At 43.4% G+C, this 17,015-nt stretch overlaps 1 protein-coding gene across 1 annotated transcript; it reads right to left on the bottom strand.

Annotated features, from left to right (window-relative positions):
• Positions 1-896: 896 nt before the first annotated feature.
• On the bottom strand, positions 897-15,683 carry LOC148043448 (cytochrome P450 2J2-like). Its single transcript, XM_087725082.1, has 9 exons — positions 15,232-15,683; positions 12,965-13,127; positions 10,096-10,245; positions 9,684-9,844; positions 8,798-8,977; positions 7,640-7,781; positions 5,105-5,292; positions 2,813-2,954; positions 897-1,344 (listed from the first exon to the last, which is right to left on the bottom strand). Exons 1-9 carry the CDS (start codon positions 15,394-15,396, stop codon positions 1,157-1,159), a joined length of 1,479 nt encoding a protein of 492 aa, XP_087581208.1. The 5' UTR covers positions 15,397-15,683; the 3' UTR covers positions 897-1,156.
• Positions 15,684-17,015: the final 1,332 nt, after the last annotated feature.

Raw genomic sequence — 17,015 nt, 5'->3', positions numbered from 1 at the left:
TTTTTAATGGCCTTTTTTTTTTAAAGGACAGTGTTTCTTGACCTTGGCAAATTGAAAATGGGTGGACTTCAACTCCCAGAATTCCCTAGCTAGCAATGCAGGATTCTGGGAGTTGGAGTTCACCCGTTTTCAAGTTGCCACAGTTGAGAAACAATGCTGTAGCGTGTGTTTCCTTGGCATTATTTCAACCTCGATCCCATTTCATCTCTATTTTCTTCACCTTTCCTTTGGTCGGTCCAACTTTTTCCTTATTTTTATTATTTAAATGTCATCTCTCCCATTTCCTTCGTCTTTCCTTTCATTGGTCCAACTTTTTCCTTTTTTATTATTTAAATTTCATCTCTCCATTTCCTTTGCTTTCTTCAACTTTTCCTTATTTTTCTTCTTTAAATAGAGCCACATTTGCTGATCCAAGAACATCTGGGGAAAAAATGCTGTCCATTTGCCATCCCTGCCAAAATATACACGATCCCATTTTCCCCTTTATTATCTAGGTAATGGAAACCGTGGCAGAGTTAAAATACAAGCATTCAGGGAAGCGATTTGTGGGGGGGGAAATTATACTCAATGGAGTGGCAAAGATTTTTTTTATGGGGTTTCTGTCAAAAGACGACGATCAGGAGGGTTGGAAATATCTTACAAAAGCGATAGGAAGAAATGTGATTTCATGCAAAATATAAATCCGGATGATTATTTTGCTATTCTTACTTTCCTTCCAGTAGCTCATACAATATTCATTTCATTTCCCTAAGTATCTTTGGAGAGCATTTTTTTAAAAAAATAATAATTAAGATTTGGAAACACTGGATATTCGTTTCATTTTGTTTTTAAATAAGTGAGGTGGTGTTGAAATGTCTTTTGAAATAAAACAAATAAAAATGTGGACTAGCAATATGGAAAAAAAGACAAGTTTTTTTTTTTTTAATTGTGTGATTTCTGGTCTGTATTGGGGACATTTGCATGGCAAGTGGATAACATTTAGAGCAGAAAGCAGGCAGAATAGCAGGCTAGCAGAGTTGGAAGGGACTTTGGAGTCCAACCCCCCTACTCAGACAAATGGCCGTTCAATCTCTTTTTAAAGGAACCTCCACAGACACTCTACTTAAAAACTTCTTCTTCCCTTGCTCGGTCAAGTGTTCCCGGAAGGAAAAAGGCATCAGGCGGCTTCGCGTGGTAAAGCACAGAGGTTATACGGGACGGGCTGGCGGGTTACCCCTGTGATATCCTCAAAGCTGACGTCCTTTACTTCCGGTGGGAGCTGGTATTTGAATGAACGGAGAAGGTTGGCGAAGAAAATGAAGAGCTCAATTCTGGCCAAGGACTCCCCCACACATGCACGTCGTCCTGGGAGAGAAGGAGGAAGCAACAGCCATTGGTTTAAGGGAGGGTTTGAAAACAAAAGGAAACACATCCCAAACAGAATCCTGCTCTACCCAAGGAATAGTGACTGTGGATTAAGGATGGCTGCCTTACATGGAGGAAAAGACATGCATTTCTAGAGAAGAATTAGTAACTTACAATGATGGCTGGATCTCCCTCCCTCTCTCCCTCTCTTCTACTTCTTTCCTTCTCTTTCTCTTTTAGCTCTCTCTCTCTCCTATCATCCATCCATCCATTATCTATCTATCTATCTATCTATCTATCTATCTATCTATCTATCTATCTATCTTTCTATCCATCCATCCATCCATCTATCTATCTATCCATCCATCCATGAATCCATGCATCCATCCATCATCTATATATCTATCTATTCATCCATCCATCCATCCATCCGTGAATCCATGCATCCATCTATCCATCTTTCTTTCTATCATCTATCTATCATTGTCTATCCATCCATCCATGAATCCATGCATTCATCCATCTATCCATCCATCCATCTTTCATCTATCTATCTATCTATCTATCTATCTATCTATCTATCTATCTATCTATCTATCTATCTATCTATCTCTATCATATCCATCCATCCATCCATCCATCCATCCATCTATCTACAGGGCGGGGCATAACCTTTTCCTAGGGGGTCACAGCAAGATCGACAGCAGTTTACAACTTCCGCGACACCTCATTTTAAAGCCCATAAAAAACTGAATTGAATGAGCTATTAAATGTTAAATTTGTTTCGGTTGAAACTTTGAGAATGAATTTGGAAACTGTGTTGAAAAATCTGGAAAATCGAACGGAACTGTTTGAAGATTTGTTGTGTTCTTATCCACCTCGTTTGAATGCTGTTCGAAGGGCTAATGGTGGTCATACTGACTATTAAATCGTGTCAATAAACTCAGTTTTTGATGGGCTTTCGAATGGTGTATGAATTATTTGTGTTGTTATTACAAGTGTTGCTGTGACCCCCTAGGAAAAGGTTATACCCCGCCCTATATCTATCTATCCATCTATCTATCTATCTATCTATCTATCTATCTATCTATCTATCTATCTATCTATCTATCTATCTATCTATCTATCTATCTTCTCTTTCTGTCTATCATCTATCATCCATCTTTCTTTCTTTCTTTCTTTCTTTCTTTCTTTCTTTCTTTCTTTCTTTCTTTCTTTCTTTCTTTCTTTCTTTCTTTCTCGCCTACAATATTTATTTGAAGTCCTTGACTTGCAACCATTCATGTAGTGATCATTCAAAGTTACGATGTCACAGTTGCAGCATCTCCATGGTCACGTGATCAAAATGTAAACACTGGTTCAAATTTATGATGCTTGTAAGTCTCCCGGGTCATGTGATCATCTTTGCCCTAGGGTTTTCTAAAAGTTGATTCAGGCTGGGTTCTGGAAAGCAGGATCATAACATTACCTGCTGAGAATGGCAAGTAAGCTTCATTGTTCACAAAATTGCCTTCGGAATCGAGGAAATGCTCCGGATTGAATTTCCAAGGTGTCTCCCAGCACTCTGAGTCATACAGCACAGAATGGGCATTGGGCAGCAAAAGGGTTCCCTGGAAAATAAAAAAACAAAGGAAATTATGAGTTCTTGTTTTACAAACGATCTGTTCAAATCATCTTGAGAAGAAGGGCCAACAATTCTCCAGGTTTTCTCCTTCCCAACAATGAAGAAAGTTGAAAGGTGAGAACAGTGTTTCCCAATCGCTGAAACTTTTAAGGTGGGTGGATTTCAATTCCTAAAATTCCCTGGGTCAGCATGTGTACAGGTAGTCCTCAGCGCATGACCGTAATTAAGCTCTGCAATTATGGTTATAGCAATCGCAATAGCACTTCGACTTATATGCCGTTTCACAGTGTTTTATAGCCCTCTCTAAGTTGTTTACAGAGTCAGCCTCTTGCCCCCCAACAATCTGGGTCCACATTTTACCAACCTCGGAAGGACGGAAGGCTGAGTCAACCTTGAGCCGATCAGGATCGAACTGGTGGCAGTGGGCAGGTCCAGCCTGCAATAATGCACTTTAACCAAGGGAAGGGAAGGGAAAGAAGGAAGGAAGGAGGAAGGAAGGAGGAAGGAAGGCATAGCAATCACAGCTAGACTTATAAAGGGCTTTACGGTCCTCTCTTAGTGGTTTACAGAGTCAGTATATTTGCCCCCCAACAATCTGGATCCTCGTTTTACCCCCCCTTGGAAGGATGGAAGGCTGATCAACCTTGAGCCAGTGAGATTTGAACTGCCGAACTGCAGCTAGCAGTCAGCTGAAGTAGCCTACAGTACTGCACTCTAACCACTGCGCCACTTTGGCTCTTGTCAAGTTATCACAGTCATAAAGCAGTTGCCACTTAGGCCTGTTTTTACGAACATTTTTCCCCCCCGCGGCTGTTAAAAACAAATGCCGTGATCTTAATGTGAATCATTCGCTATAAACCTTTTTGGGGGGGGGGGTGTTTTTTCTTCAAAAAAAGGGGGGGGGCATGAATAGCCCTTAGGAGGCTTGTAGAGTGTTCCTGGGGGGGGGAGGGAAATGGGCAAAAAATGGCCCTTTTTCATGAAAACGGGCCTGTTTTTTGCCCCCAAAAGGGCATGGATAGCCTTTAAGAAGCTTATAGAGTGCTCCTGGGGGCTGCGGGGGGGGGGGCAAAATTAAGCAAAAAACGGCCTGTTTTTTTGCTCATTTCTGCCCTCCCCAGCCCCCAGGAGCTCTCTGAAAGCCTCCTACAAGCTATGTACGGCCATTTTGGTGAATAGGACGGGGTTTCGAGAGGCCAAAAATGCTGTATTCAGTGTATAAGATGCACCCAGATTTTCAGCCTCTTTTTTGAGGGAACAAGGTGCACCTTATACTCCGAAAAATATAGGTCTAATGCTTTTATCAAATGCCTTACAATTGCCGAGCATCTTTTTGATCATGTGACCACAGAGATTCTGCAATGGTCTTTAAGTATGAAAAATGCTCCTACATCACGTTTTTCAGTGCCGCACTAACGCCGAATGGTCATTACAGGCTTACAAACTGTTGTAAGGCTTACCTGTCCTTACACAACTTTGAACCTCTTTCTGTTTTTTTACTTTGAATCTATTTCTCTGACAGCATTTTGCAAACCCAGCCTTTCTGGCTCATTTGGGATTCTCTCTATCGCAACAACGATGACGACAGTCCTTGCTTCACTAAACAGAATGTCAATTTAGCCCCGCATTTTGAAACTCCTTAGCGATTATTATCTTGTGCTAATAATAAGTGTCCCACAACAAGCTGTTGTAGGTGAGCAGGGGGTGGGGGAGATATATGCATGCAACACAAATGTAACAAAGGCAACATTAAAAATAATGGCTTTCTGTCTGGATGGTCTCCTGGGGTGAGCCGATAGACAGAGAAAGGAAGCAGTATGCTTCCTCCCATATTTGGGCATACCAGGGGTTGTAACACAATACATACATACATACATACATATGTTGCATTTGTGCTGATAAATTATATATATATATATATATATATATATATATATATATATATATATATATGTGTGTGTGTGTGTGTGTGTGTGTGTGTGTGTGTGTGTGTGTGTGTGTGTGTTTTTATTTGTGCTGATAAATAAATAAAGGGAGACTAGTATAGATCTATTTCAAGCTATTTAGCTCTCATCAGCTAGCCACACCCTTACTGGGATTCGAACCTGTGCTATAAATATATATATATATATTTACCTTTCCAATTGGGAATCCCATGATAACGATGTCCTTCAGGCATTTCCGAAAGGGCCCAGTGATTGTAACATTGCTGTAGCGAACAATTTCATGTAGCACAGCGTTCGTGTAGGGTAATCTGTTCCGATCCTCATAAGTGATGATTTGAGAAGGCCCCAGAATGGCATCTATTTCATGGTGGATTTTTTCTGTAGATAGATACATTACAGCAGGGCTATCAAACTCAATTTCATTGAGGGCCGCATCATGGTTGAATTTGACCTTGGGGGACAGGATTATTGGCGGGTTCCAGCCGGTACGCACTGGTATGAGCGTACCGGTGCCTGCTGGGAGCAGCAGCCACCATACCGGAACGGTGCTTTGGAGGGCCTGCCTGCCCGCGTTCCTTACCTGTATTTGAGCCAACTGGGCCATTTGTGCATGCACACGCAGTGCACAGTTCCTGTGTTCCACTCCACTGAGCAGCTGGAGCATTGCAGAGCAATGTGTGTGCATGCATGCACAGCCTGCATGCATGTGGTGAACGCCCGGCCCCATCTTAGCATTCCGGGATCCGGAACCCATCACTGGACAGGATGGGTGTGGCCAGCTCGACATCACTTGTTGTCGGGGGGACCTGTGGTAGCCCAGGTGCTCTGCCAATGAAAACTGACTCCTGAACTCCGTTTTTTGCTGCGATGGCTTCCTGCAACTCTCTGCCAGCAAAAAAGGAGCTCAGGAGGGCCATCTATGGCCCTTGCAAACCCTGTTTTTGCTGGCAGAGGCACTGCAGGCCGATACTTTGCTGTTTCCTGGGCAGCCCCGCAGGCCAGACCTAAGCACACCTTGGGGACTGGATCCAGCCCCCGTGCCTTGAGTTTGACACCTCTGCATTGTGGGGTTATCTTAATATTGCTTTGTCATTATCTCTCCTGATTCCTGCGAATTGCGATTAATTTCTTTCACTTGGGACCTAGTTAATTGTTATTTTTATTGCTCCAATGAAGCAACTTGCAGTGGTATCTCGGTACTCGTTGTTTCTTTTCCGGGAAGTGCGATAAGTACTAAAAATGATAAGTACTAAGTAAACCACATGACCTACCACATGACTCTTTATTTTGACCAGAAAGGGTAGTGGGTTACGAGGCAGCCAATACTGACAAATACTAGCCTGCTTGTTAAGTGCCAGGAAAAACAACAAGTATCGGGACAAGTTGTTAGCTTCAAAATACGTTGAGTACAGCTGGTCCTCAACTTACAGCAGTTAATTTAGTCACCGTTCAAAGTTACAACCACACTGAAAAAAGTGGCTTGGGAACATTTTTCACACTTACGACCAACCGCAGCATCCCCATGGTCACGTGATCAAAATTCAGATGCTTGGCAAGTGATTCATATTTATGACGGTCGCAGTGTCCCTGGGTCATGTGATCTGCTTTTCAGACCTTCTGGCAAGCAAAGTCAGTGGGGAAGCCAGATTCACTTAACAACCATGTTACTAATTTAATATTTGCAATGATTCACTTAACAACAGTGGGCAGAAAGTCATACAAATGGGGCAAAACTCAGTTAACAACTCTCTAGCCTAGCAACAGAAATTTGGGGCTCCATTATGATCGTAACTCAAGGACTACCTTTATATAAAGTCATCCGGCATACTGGAGTAGTGAAACATGCTAATCCGTCATTCATGACGATCACAATGTGTGATTTCACCCGCTAAATCTTTACCAAATCTTTACCAAAACTGGTTAAGGAGGTTGGGTGAAGACCATTAGGTCTTCAGTCTGCAAGACATTTGTGATTCCACAATAACATTTACTTTTTCTTGATTAGCCTCGATATTTTTGGTGCGTCTTATACTCCGGTGCGTCTTATACTCCAAAAAATACGGGTAAGCCAACCAGAAACAGTCTCTGTTCACACCAGGTGAGGCAAATGCACTACCTATTGTTTCCTTGCAGGGAAACTCCGGCAGCACTCCACGTACGGAGTCCCAACAAACCTGGTTCTGGCAAAAGAATCCGACTTGATTTATGTACACTGGAAAACTAACAGTTGTCTGCGACAACAGGCCACTCCCAAACCCCTCCTATTTATTTCCCAGCCAGGGAGAAGCTGGCTAGTATCTACAACCTCTTTTCAACCCCTTTACAACCCCTGAGAGCTGGGTTATTGATTTCCACTGCTCTGCTCTCCTCCTCTCCTCTATGCATCTGGGATGGGCCCCATGCATTCCTCTCTCTCACTCAGCTCCGGCCCCGAAGACAGCTGCCTCTCCATTTGGGGGGCAGACGGAAGACCCCAACTCTGCATCTGTCTCTGCTTCTGCTCCCTCAACAGGGCCTTCCGAAGGGTCCCAAGCCGCCCAAAGCTCCCCACTCCTCCTCCTTGCTCGACTCTGCTGCTGGTTCTGCTGGCAGCCGATGGGCCACAAGAGTAACATTGAATGGTCACTAAATGGATTGGGTGGTAAGCTGACGGCTTCCTGCATATCGCTTTGACCCAATGAGCAGACACCCACATTCCAAAGCGGTGGCAGCTGCATTCACCTGCCTTGCACATCTGGATATTTCAGCAAATAGAGAAAGCCCCAGTACAACGTGGTCGTGCTGGTCTCTGCTCCCCCAATCAACAAGTCGACAATAGTTTGAACCATGTTGTCCTCACGGGAAAAGGAATCGGAGTCCTCTGTGCTCTGGAAAATAGGAGAAAAGGCGGATGAGCAGGAGATTTTTCATTAGATCCGCCCGTTGAAAGGAATAAACCCCAAAATTATGTTCTGGGTTCCCTCTCTTTCTCCCGGTCAGCCTTCCCAGTTAGTCCAGACGTGGCCAGATACAGGTACAGTAGCCCTCAACCAATGGTGGGTTCTGGATCCCAGTACAACTGGTACGGTGCAACGGGGCTGGGTGTCTACCACATGCACATAGGCAGCACGTGCGCAGCAGTGGTGGGTTTCAAAAAAGTTTGGAACCTCTTCTGTAGGTGTGGCCTGCTTTCCGGGTCCACTGGTGGAACCTCTTCTAACCGGTCCAGAAGATTTGACGGACCGGTTCTATCGAATAGGTGCGAACTGGTAGGAACCCACCTCTGGTGCGCAGTGAGTCTTCCTTAGCTGTTGCCTTCTCCTGGTAGCTCTGCACATCCGCCAGAGGTGGGTTCCCACCAATTCCCACCTATTCGGTAGAACCGGTTCGTCAAATCTACCGAACCGGTTAGAAGAGGTTCCACCAGTGGACCCGGAAAGCAGGCCACACCTACAGAAGAGGTTCCAAAATTTTTTGAAACCCACCACCGGTCCTTGGATATGATTATTCTACACTATCATGCTCCTATTTATAAAACTCAGTGCCTCTGTGAAAGGTAAGGATGACTACTGCGTTTGTGGTGCAATCGGAACATTGTGTGTGTTGAAGTTGTTTGAACGCAAACCAAAGATGCCTTTTAAAAAACAAGTTGACATCCTATTCTTATGCATGCCAGTGCTGTGTGTGAGGTAATTTAAGGTGGTTCTGACAAGTGTCGTCGGCATCTTCATATCCGGTCACATGGGCAGCAAGCCACTCCCATCCGGTCACATGGGCGGCAAGCCACTCCCACAAAGGAGGCCACACCCACAGAGTAGGTTCAAAATTTTTTTGAAACCCACCACTGCCAGTCACTGAGAACTGGGGAGGCTAAGCTGAACAAGTGTAGAAGCCCTCTCCTTGCCTTGGATATGAACTTCAGATAGAAGTCAATCAGATCCTGTGGTTCGTTGCCTTCTTCCCATCTCTCCTTGTGACTCTGCACCTTGTCCTTGACCAAATTGTGCATGAACTCGTTGTGTTCAAACAACTCCCGGTAAGGCTTCGGAAATTTCTGCATAATCGCGGGGAAAGAGTCATAGGCCTAGAACAAAGGAGAGTGACATTAAGTGAGAATTTGTCGCCTGGCTGGTGGCCTGGTGGTTTTCTCATCGGTTTATGTTTATGTTTATTAGATTTATATGCCGCCCTTCTCCCAAGGACTCAGGGCGGCGTACAACATTAAAAGAAACACATAATACAAAAGTTTTAAAAAAAAATTAAATAGAATATCCAAAACAAACCCAATTAAGATTAACAATAACATTTTTTAAAAACAAATTTGATTAAAATTGAGAATAATAAATAATTTGTTTTGTTTTGTTCAGGCCAGGCCGGCTTGCTGGAAAAGCCAACTTTTTAGGGCGCGTTGGAAGGGCCAGAGGTCAGGGATTATACAAAGTTCCGGGGGCAGCTCATTCCAGAGGGAAGGCGCTCCCACAGAGAAGGCTCTTCCCCTGGGGGTGGCTAGCTGACACTGTCTGGCCGACGGCACCCTGAGGAGGCCAACTCTGTGGGATCGCGCTGGACGATGGGAGGCTACCGGTGGTAGTAAGTGGTCTCTCATCCTGCAATGCTTCTTCATAGGTGTGGGATTTATTTCACTTAAACCAGGAGATTTCAATTTCGGCAATTTTACGACTTGAGTACTTCAACTTCCCGCCCTCAACGAAACCGAGTTTGACACCCCTGATCTTTATAATCCAACTGACAGTCATCCGCAAAGGAGTAGCGAGAAATGCAATGCTTACTCTGCCCCAGACGTTGCCAGCAATGTAGACAATCATCTGGATGGTTTTTAATAATTTGTTGAACTGGGCATCCTCTTCGGAAAAGCGATGACCGAACATAAAGTTGCATATGATGTTTGAGACCGCTTTGAATAAAGGAGTTCGGGGGTCAAACGGCAAACCTGGGAAGGGAGAAAATGGAGTTTGTATTCACACAGGAGGCTTCGTCTGAAGGAGGGAAGACCCAGTGATGGGATCTATAGAGATGCTACAAGCTATGGCTCTCTGCTGCCACTTGACTGGGCATAAATTAGACATAACAACGTTTTTAAAAAGAGCAATGGGGGTGGGAGTGAATCCCTGCATCTCCTGGACCATTGCAAGGTTGCTCATTGCTGCTTTATTGTGTGCAAGATGTGTGTGTGTGTGTCACCTTTCTTGCTCTTGAACACCTTCAGAAGATGCTGCGCCTCCTCCTGGATCCGGTTCTCCAGGATCTTCTTTCCCACACCCAGATTTCGCAGTGCCATCATGACAAAACGCTTTTGCTGTTTCCAGATGGGGCCAGTGGACATAAAAACACCTGCGGCACAAAGTTTGAACAGCTTAACTTCGAGTATAACATCTTGCTACAACAGCTGGGTTCCCTAAGGTGCTTTTTCAAGAGGCAAGTGGACTTTCTTAGCGTTTCCTTGAAGACGTTTCACTTCTCATCCAAGAAGCTTCTTCAGTTCTTCTTCCTCAGATAGATAGATGATAGAGAGAGATGATAGATGTAGGTAGTAGGTGGTAGGTAGGTAGGTAGGTAGGTAGGTAGGTAGGTAGGTAGATAGATAGATAGATAGATAGATAGATAGATAGATAGATAGATATGACAAAGATAGAAAGATAGATATGATAGATAGATAGATAGATAGATAGATAGATAGATAGATAGATAGATAGATAGATGATAGATAGATATGACAAAGAGATAGATAGATAGATAGATAGATAGATAGATAGATAGATAGATAGATATAGATATGTAGATAGATATGACAGAGTTAAATAGATAGATGATAGATAGATAGAGAGATAGATCGATCGATAGATAGATAAATAGATAGATAGATAGATAGATAGATAGATAGATAGATAGATATAGATAAATATAGAGATAGATAGAGACGACAAAGAGTTAGATAGATGATAGATGATAGATAGATAGATAGATAGAGATAGATAGATAGATAGATAGATAGATGATAGATAGATAGATAGATAGATAGATAGATAGATAGATAGATAGATAGATAGATAGATAGATAGATAGATGCCTCTTGAAAAAGCACCTTTGGGACAACCATGAACTGGATGACTGAGAATCTCCATCGACAATAACTGGGTATTTTTATCTTCAACTGTGATTAACTATAGTTGTTACAACCACGTTCCATTACAGCGTTTCTCAAGCTTGATGACTTTAAGATGAGTGGACTTCAATTCATCTTAAACATGCTGACTGGGGAATTCTGGGAGTTGAAGTCCATCCACCCAATTCAAGTTTCCAAGGTGGAGACACACTGCTCTGTTGAATACATTGCTGTGGCTTTTAACTTTTGATTGTCTCCTTTAAATGATATATAGATGTTGTTTATCTCTACGTGTCCATCAATGGCTGATTTGTCTGCATGACAGGCTTCCAGGAATTCTCTAGAAATTTTGGCTTGGGCAAGGTGTTCACACCTTCCCAGCAGTGGTGGGGTTCAATTTTTTTTTACTACCGGTTCTGTGGGCATGGCTTGGTGGGCATGGCTTGGTGAGAGTGGCTTGGTGGGCGTGGCAGTGGAAGGATAGTATAAAATCTCCATTTCCTTCCCACTCCAGGGGAAGGATACTGCAAAATCCCATTTCCTCCCAATCAGCTGGGACTCGGGAGGCAGAAAATAGATGGGGGCGGGGCCAGCCAGAGGTGGCATTTACCAGTTCTCCGAACTACTCAAAATTTCCATGACCGGTTCTCCAGAACTGGTCAGAACCTTCTGAATACCACCTCTGCTTCCCAGTTGAAACTATGGTTAGAACTATCAATGTGTTGTACAGTTAAGGCGTTTTCATCATGTCTTGACAGCTAGTCGGTGTTCATGGACGCGCTTTGTATTCTTCTACCTGTCACTAGTACTTAAATGCTGTTATAGTCTTTACACTGCACATTGTTGATGGCTCCTTTTTTTCTTTTTGGGCTACTGGGCCTTTTGGTTTGTGATATCTTCTTTGCGTTTCTAACAAAGGAGGCAATAAGAGAGTTTTGATAATTCTCGGTGTATTCCACATATGGCATGCAGACTTTAGGCAAGAGAAACAAAACACACAGGTACAATATATGTGGTACCTGGCTCAATAGTAGTAACTGTTAGAAGGATCTTGGAGTCCTAGTGGACAACCATTTAAATAGGAGCCAGCTGTGTGTAGCAGCTGCCAAAAAAAGCCAACACAGTTCTAGGCTGCATAAACAGAGGGAGAGAATCAAGATCACGTGAAGTGTTAATATCACTTTATAAAGCCTTGGTAAGGCCACACTTGGAATCCTGCATTCAGTTTTGGTCACCACGAAGTAGAAAAGATTTGGAGACTCTGGAAAGAGTGCAGAGAAGAGCAACAAAGAGGATTAGGGGACTGGAGGCTAAAACATATAAAGGACGATTGCAAGAACTGGGCATGGCTAGTTTAGTGAGGAGAATAGCAATAGCAGTTAGACTTATATACCGCTTCATAGGGCTTTCAGCCCTCTCTAAGCAGTTTATAGAGTCAGCATATCACCCCCATAGTCTGGGTCCTCATTTTACCCACCTCAGAAGGATGGAAGGCTGAGTCAACCTTGAGCCGGTGAGATTTGAACCGCCGAACTGCAGCTAGCAGTCAGCTGAAGTGGCCTGCAGTACTGCACTCTAACCACTGCGCACCTCGGCTCTAGGACTAGGGGAGACATGATAGCAGCCTTCCAATATCTCAGGGCTGCCACAGAGAGGAGGGAGTCAAACTATTCCCCAAGGCACCTGAGGGCAGGACAAGAAGCAATGGGTGGAAACTAATCAAGGAGAGAAGCAACCTAGAAATGAGAATTTTTCAGACAGGAAATCCAATCCACCCATGGAGCAGAAGTTGCCTTCAGAAGTTGTGGGAGCTTCATCCCTGGAGGCTTTCAAGAAGAGGCTATCAAAAATGGTGTAGGGTCTCCTGTTAGGGCGGGGGGTTGGACTAGATGACCGACAGGGTCCTTCCCAACTCCGTTAATCTGTTAATTTCTATGGAGAACTGACCTTTGTCGCCCATCAGGTCCTTAAACAAAGGGGTCAATGGCCTTCCCAAGGTCTCCTCTGAGTAAGTGACGAGTCCTTCCTTCACAGCCTTGTAGCCATTCAGCACAACCAATGGCTCTGTCCCCAGCCAAATGGTGTAGATATTTCCATAGATGCTTCTTAACTGAAAGATGGAATGAGAGAGTAGATGAGAAAAACAGTGTAATGGTTTGAAGGAGGGAGGGAGGGAGAGAGCATTATTTATCTATTTCCAAAGCACCACAAGGCAGGAGAAGAAACAATGGATGGAAACTAATCAAGGACAGAAGCAACCTGGAATTAAGGAGAACTTTCCTAACAGTGAGGACAATTAACCAGTGGAACAGCTTGCCACCAGATGTTGTGGGCGATCCAACATTAGAGCTTTTAAAGAAGAGATTGGACTGGCATTTGTCTGACATGGTAGAGGGTTTCCTGCTTGAGCAGGGGGTTAGGCTAGAAGACCCCCAAGGTCCCTTCCAACTCTACAGGTAGTCCCAGGACTTACGACCACAACTGAGCCCAAAATTTCTGTTGTTAAGTGAGACATTTGTTAAGTGAGCATTGCCCCATTTTATGACATTTATTGCCACAGTTGTTAAGCGAATCACTAGAGTTGTTGCAAAGGTGCAAATGTACATGAGTGTGGAGCATGCGTCTGGCGTGAGAAAAGCTAACGTACGCGCACAAAACTTTTTGCACGCCGAACCGGTAGTAATGCCAGCAGGAACTCACCCCTGGTATATACGTATACCTGCTTATAATATGTTTATATGTTATAGTCATTCCTCTACCGTATTTTCTGGAGTATGAGACGCACCTTTTCCCCTCAAAAAAGAGGCTGAAAATCTGGATGCGTCTTATACACTGAATATAGCAATTTTTGCCTCCCGAAATCCCGCCCTATTCACCAAAATGGCCATGCACAGCTTTTAGGAGGCTTTCAGTGTGCTATTGGGGTCTGGGGAGGGCAGAAATGAGTTAAAAACGGGCTGCTTTTTGCTCAATTTTGCCCCCCCCCCAGCCTCCAGGAGTACTCTATAAGCCTCCTAAAGGCTACGCATGCAATTTTTTTGACAAAAAACGGGCCCGTTTTTGTGAAAAACGGACTGTTTTTTGCTCGGTTTTGGGGACCCCCACCCCCCAGGAGCACTCTGCAAGCCTTCTAAAGGCTACTCATGCGAAAAACGGGCCATTTTTGGGAGGTTTGCAAAGTGCAAAAACTTTTTTTAAAAAATTTGCTTCTTCAAAACCTTGGTGCATCTTATACTCCGGTGCGTCTTATACTCTGGAAAATACAGTACTTGTTTTCTCATACATGTTTGACAAACCAAAATAAATAAATAAATACATTTAACCCCTGAGCCAACCACCTGAATTGACCTGGGTAGAATGAACTCATCTCCTGCTGGTGTTCAGAGTCCACAATAAGACATCAATTATTTACAGTCAAAAATGGTTCATGGCTTTGTATTGGCCAACTATTTGGGAGGTTTTGCTATGTTTGCATTTTCCAACAAACACTCTGAAGTCCACAAACTTTTATGTTTGTTCTAAACAACCGAGGCTCTCCTCTGGTTTTAACCACGTGGTTAGTTTTCCAAATAGAACATGAAAAGATCAAATAAATCTAACCCCACCAGAAAGGTTTTGATCCTTTTTACAATCATCTTTAACGTATCATTGGGGATGTGTGTGTTTGATCATTCCTTTTTAAAGTTTTTCATTTTATTTTAATATAAGCAATCCATCTTCCATTAAACAGTGTGCCGTCTGGGTAGAAATATGTTGTGCCAACAATTAAAATTTACAATCATATTCATTATTTCATCCCTTCTTAGCTTAATTTCCAATACTTTCAATAACAATCCTCATCATGATTTATTTAACTCTATTAATTATATTGACTATTAATACATTTTCTATATTTTACACAACTTCTTTTACTATTAATTCTTATGTCTGACCTCTAACCACCGGTAAAATGATTCCCAAATGCTATAATAATTGGTTTGTTCTTTCTCTTCGATAGCCAGTGTCAATCTATTCATTTCTGCACCTACTAGTATTTTCCTAATCACATCCTCCTCTGTAGAGGATCTCTTCACTTTTCCAGTTTCGTACAAATACAATCCTAGTTGCTCTGATCGTTCCTAACGTAACCTCTTTCTCTTTCTCCCCCTCTCTTCTTTCTCCCTCTCTCCCATCCTGAAAAGCATCAATAAATTTCGAAGAAATACCAAATTTACCTTCATCAACGACTCTCGTTTCAGAGCAAAGTCCAGGAACCATAAATTGCCAAGGATGGGAAGGGGAGCTGGACCAGGGGGAAGGCGACTACGTGCCCGTTGCAACTGTAGAAATTGGAAAGCGAAGACCAAGAGGGCACAAAGCAGGAATCCTTCGATCAGCATCTTGGATACAGTCCTCTTCTCTGCAAATTCCCTGAGTTGTTTTTTTTTTTTTAAAATCCTTGGAAAGTGCAGCCTTCTTCCTTCGCTTCACCTCCTTTCCTTCCCCATTCTTTCCCTCTCTCTCTTTTTCTCTCCCTTCTATTTTATGGCTTAGAAATAAGCATTTTTTGTTTTCATTTTGCCAAGCCACTCCTTCCCTGGTGGTGACTTCCAATCGTTTGGCTCTTTCCGATGAAAACTGGTTGCAAAACGTCTGCAGGACAAATCTCTCTCTCTCTCTCTCTCTCTCTCTCTCTCTCTCTCTCTCTCTCTCTCTCTCTCTCTCTCTCTCTCTCTCTCTCTCTCTCTCACACACACACACACACACACACACACACACACACACACACACACACACACACACACACACACACACTTTCCTGGTCACCTGGTGGTAAGATGGGGCCCAAGGCACATCCAGAGCATTTAAGGACCCCGGGAGACCTGTCCTAAATGTCTAAAAGGTAAAGGCTCCCCTCGCGCATGTGTGCTAGTCGTTCCCAACTCTAGGGGGAATGGTGCTCATCTCCGTTTCAAAGCCGAAGAGCCAGCACTGTGCGAAGACGTCTCCGTGGTCATGTGGCTGGCACGAATCAATGCCGAAGGTGCATGGAACACTGTTCTCTTCCCATCAAAGGTGGTTCCTATTTTTCTGCTTGCATTTTTTTAACGTGCTTTCGAACTGCTCGGTTGGCAGAAGCTGGGACAAGTCACAGGAGCTCCCTCCGTTACGCGGCGCTAGGGATTCGAACCGCCGAACTGCCGAACTTTCTGATCGACAAGCTCAGCGTCTTAGCCACTGAGCCACCGCATCCCCTCTTAATGTGTATGCTTGCATAAAAGTGACAATCCAGAACAACGGTGTAAAACGTTCCCTTGCAATTTAATCGGTAATCAGTGATTTGCACAACAGAGCCGCAAATGTATGTTGCTAAGTGAAACATTTGTTAAGTGAGTTTGTCCTGTTTTACTGCTTTTCTTATCACCTTTAAGTGAATCAGTTGTTCACTCAGTGACACAGCGAAGTGGATCTGGCTTCCCCACAGACTTGGCTTCCCAGAAAGCCACAAAAGGGTCTTAGCCACTGAGCCACCATTTCTCTTATACCACTCTATAAATCCTTTATAAGACCACACCTGGAATACTGTGTCCAGTTTTGGTCATCACACTATTAAAAAGATGTTAAGGCTCTATAACCATGATGGTAAACCTATGGCATGCATGAGGGAGGGAGAGAGGGAGGGAGATGGATGGATGGATAGAAAGATAGAAAGATAGATAGATAGATAGATAGATAGATAGATAGATAGATAGATAGATAGATGATAGATGATAGATGATAGATGATAGATGATAGATGATAGGTTTGATGATAGATGATTGATGATAGATGATAGATGATAGATGATAGATGATAGATGATAGGTTTGGTTTGGTTTTATTTGACTTGTATGCCGCCCTATTCCCGAAAGACTCAGGGCGGCTAACAATCAGAAGGGGAGGGGGTACAAAAATAAAAATAGAAAACAGAAATTTAAAATACAACAACAGTCATAACCTCGAAGGGGGCTGGATAGTTC

The sequence above is a fragment of the Thamnophis sirtalis genome, unplaced genomic scaffold (genome assembly GCF_051295495.1).
Source record: "Thamnophis sirtalis isolate CommonGarterSnake01/CBP01778 unplaced genomic scaffold, rThaSir2_p1.2 scaffold_11, whole genome shotgun sequence".
Classification (NCBI taxonomy): Eukaryota; Metazoa; Chordata; class Lepidosauria; order Squamata; family Natricidae; genus Thamnophis; species Thamnophis sirtalis.
The sequence above is the reverse complement of the archived record's forward strand: the minus strand, read 5'-3'. Positions and strand labels throughout refer to the sequence as shown.

What these genes read in the sequence shown, in the direction of transcription:
- LOC148043448 (XM_087725082.1), bottom strand. Translation starts at nt 15,396, where the DNA reads ATGCTGATCGAAGGATTCCTGCTTTGTGCCCTCTTGGTCTTCGCTTTC. An exon ending in GGACCTGATGGGCGACAAAG is followed by an intron (nt 10,246 to 12,964) that starts GTCAGTTCTCCA and finishes TTTGTGCCGCAG; the next exon opens with GTGTTTTTATGTCCACTGGC. An exon ending in GAAATATCCAGATGTGCAAG is followed by an intron (nt 5,293 to 7,639) that starts GCAGGTGAATGC and finishes ATCTATCTACAG; the next exon opens with AAAAAATCCACCATGAAATA.